The 3317-nt window shown below is 54.2% G+C and overlaps 1 protein-coding gene across 1 annotated transcript in view; it reads right to left on the reverse strand.

Moving 5' to 3' along the window:
• Positions 1-879: 879 nt before the first annotated feature.
• Positions 880-3317, reverse strand: part of DRC1 (dynein regulatory complex subunit 1) — a 13631-nt gene continuing 11193 nt past the window's right edge. The window contains exons 13-17 of the mRNA XM_017727803.1: positions 2790-2876; positions 2375-2550; positions 1463-1603; positions 1271-1381; positions 880-1143 (exon numbers count right to left, since the gene is read on the reverse strand). Coding sequence (XP_017583292.1) covers positions 1137-1143; positions 1271-1381; positions 1463-1603; positions 2375-2550; positions 2790-2876 — 522 coding nt within the window. The 3' untranslated portion in view covers positions 880-1136. The remainder of the gene's footprint in view (positions 1144-1270; positions 1382-1462; positions 1604-2374; positions 2551-2789; positions 2877-3317) is intronic.

Here is a 3317-nt window from a genome sequence, read left to right on the forward strand (position 1 = left end):
CAGGGGCAGCGTCCACCTGGCGTTGTTCCCGTTCCTGCTTTTCCCCCTTCCCTATTTTCCGCCCCGCTCCAACATTCCCAGTTTGTTCATGATCCTTCCCCGGGAGCCCCAAAACCCCCCCTGCCATGGGAAGCAGGAGAAATCCCAAAATTATCCAAGGAAAGCCAAACAACAGGGGAAAAAAGGTGGGGTTTTTTTTCCTGTGGAATGAGAAACCGCTGGAGCCGTGTTTTCCAAAGGCTGGGAGTCAAGGTTAAAGATAAAACCGACCGGGAATCCGCGCTGGGAATGAGATATAACTGGTGGGAACAGGGGGGTGGAGGTTGGCAGGGATGGGAAAAATCCCTCCGGGAAAAATCTCGGCCTCTGGAGCTGCTTTGGGGCAATCCCGACCTGGAATGGTGGGAATTAGGGACAGGTGTAGGGCAGGGAAAGGTGATCGGGGTGGGAGGATCCAGAGGGGGGAAAAGGTGTGGGGGAAGCAAAAGGGAATGCCGGGAGTGGGCTCATGGAATTATTTAGGGTGGAAAAGCCTCTGGAATCAGCGAGTCCAAGCATTCCCAGCACAGCCAAGGCCACCCTGGATCCATGTCCCCCCCAAATCCATAGGGATTTGAAATCCCACCAGGAATGGGGACTCCAACCCTGCCCCGGGCAGCTGGGTCAGGGTTGGAAAAGCTTTCCAGGCAGGAATTATTCCCAGGTCCTTTCCCACCAGGCAGAATTCCAGCCTTGGGCATTCCATGGGGTTCTTGTGACCCACAGACACTTGGAGTTGTCAGGGGTGAGTGGGATATTGGGAAGGAATTCCCAGCTGGGAGGGTGGGGACGGGCTGGGCTGGAATTCCCAGAGAATTCCTGTGGCTGCTCCATCCCTGGGAGTGTCCAAGGAAAGGTTGGAGCAACCTGGGATGGTGGAAGGTATCGGGGTTGGAATGGGATGGGATTTAAGCTTCCATTCTGGAATTTGATGATTCCACGCCACGGATCCCATGGGTTTGGGGCACTTCCCACAGTTCCGAGAATTCCCTGGATCATGGGGACACCTGGATGTGCTCCCATTCCCGAGCTGCTCCTCATGGGCCGCACGCAGATCCAGGTTTGGGGAATGGTTTATTAATCCCTGGAATGGTTTATTAATCCCTGCCAGGAATTCCTGGCTCAGATCCAGGGAAATCCACGCCCCGGGGCACTGGCGATTCCCAGGTTTAGATCCATCCCGGTGGGATCCGTGTTGGGAGTATCCCCAGGGAAGGGACGCCGAGCTCACCGGCCAGGTGTGGATTCCAGATAATCCTCCAGCAGAATTCCCAGCTCTGAGTTCTGCTTCTGCAGGATGGTGGCCTCGGAAAGGAGCTCGGCTCTCCGGGTCAGCACTTTACTGGGAAGAGACAATGGGATCACATGGAAAACCCCCGGGATTGTCCCCACCCTTCCCTGTCCCCCCCTCCCAGGCACTCACTGATATTCCAAGAGCGCGGCTCCGAGCGCATCCCAAAGTTTGAGTGTCCGCTCGGGAATGATGTGGGTCAGGGCTTCCCAGTATTCCCCGTCCTTGGAGTTATCCCGGATGTCCAGAATCTCCTTGGGGGGTCCATCATCCCTGGGGATGGAAAACAAAGCTTTGGGATGGAGGGAAAAACCTTGGGAGGGAGAAAAATTCCCAGGGATGGAGAAAAATTCCCAGGGATGGAGAAGAAATCTTTGGGATGGAGAAGAAATCCTTGGGATGGAGAAGAAATCTTTGGGATGGAGGAAAAGTCCTTGGGATGGAGAAGAAACCCTTGAGAATGAGAACAAACCCTTGGGATGGAGAACAAATCCTTGGGATGGAGAAAAAATCCTTGGGATGGAGAACAAATCTTTGGGATGGAGGAAAAAACCGTGGGATGGAAAACAAATCCCTGGGATGGAGAACAAATCTTTGGGATAAAGATTAAACCCTTGGGATGGAGAACAAATCCTGGGGAATAGAGAACAAATCCTTGGGAATAGAGAACAAATCCTTGGGATGGAGAACAAATCTTTAGGATAAAGATTAAACCTTTGGGATGGAGAACAAATCTTTGGAATGGAGAACAAATCCTTGGGAATAGAGAACAAATCCTTGGGATGGAGGAAAAATCCTTGGGATGGAGAACAAAACCTTGGGATGGAGAACAAACCCCGGGTTTTCCTCCCTTCCCAGGTCCTGGATCATCTCCTGCGTGGTTATTCCCAGCCTTGGGAATCTCCTGATCGTTTTGTGGTGGAGCAGGGAAGGTTGGGAAGTTCTTTCTCCAGCCAGGAAAATCCAGCAAGTCCCAGAACATTCCCTGCATCCCAGTTTGGCTCCATCCTGGTGCCACCAGCCCCGCTCCGTCCCTATTCCCACCTGAGCTTGTCAAAATCCCGCAGGAATTCCTTCAGGATCTTCAGGACATCGTCCACTTCGATGGACGCGTCGGAAACGGAGCTCCCGGTGGACTGGAGCTCATCCCTCCGGAAACGGGATCCGCCGATCCCTCGGTCCCCAGCCGGATCCGCGGGATCTTCTCCTCCTGGGATGTCCTGGAGGGAGAAAAGGCGGCTACGGAATTTTCCATCACCTCCCTAAGGATCACCTTCCGCTGGGAGCCTTTGCCCTCGGGAAATTTCGGGATCCCAGGCAAAATCCCGATAAACCCTCATCCCTGGCACAGGCCACTGGGAAGAGTTTTGGGATGAACACACCAATCCTCTTTCCTGGAATTCTTGGGATCCCTTCCCTGGGATCCTTGGATCTGCTGGGCTCTCCCCGATGATCCCACCTCGCTGTCGATCTCTTCCCCAAATTCGTAGGCCAGGAAAAAATCCAGGAGCTGGCGCAGCTCATCCTCGTCTTCGATCCGGAGGGTCTGGAAAAGCAGGAATTCTGTCAGTGGTCCTTGGGATGGGGAGGGAAGGGAAGGGAATTTTCCGGGAGCAGAGGGAATTGCTGGTGGGAAGCAGTTGATGTGGGATAGCCGGGAATATCCATGGATGGGAAAGTCTGGGAACGGGCTGGAGGAGTCCTGGAGGAGTTTAAATCATTGGGGTGGGCTGGAGCTGGGAATCTGGGAATCTGGGAATCATGGAATGCTTTGGGTGGGAAAGGACCTTAAATCCCATCCCATTCCATGGGCAGGGACACCTTCCATAATCCCAAACCTTGGCCACTCCCAGGGATCCAGGGGCAGCCGGGGATTCCCTGGGAATTCCAGCCCAGCTGAGAATTCCTTCCCAAGATCCCAGCCCGAGCTCCCCTTTCCCAGGGAAATCCCTCCACTCCCGCCTCTCCCAGCCTGCCACTGCATCGA

The sequence above is a fragment of the Corvus brachyrhynchos genome, unplaced genomic scaffold (genome assembly GCF_000691975.1).
Source record: "Corvus brachyrhynchos isolate BGI_N302 unplaced genomic scaffold, ASM69197v1 scaffold222, whole genome shotgun sequence".
Lineage (NCBI taxonomy): Eukaryota > Metazoa > Chordata > Aves > Passeriformes > Corvidae > Corvus > Corvus brachyrhynchos.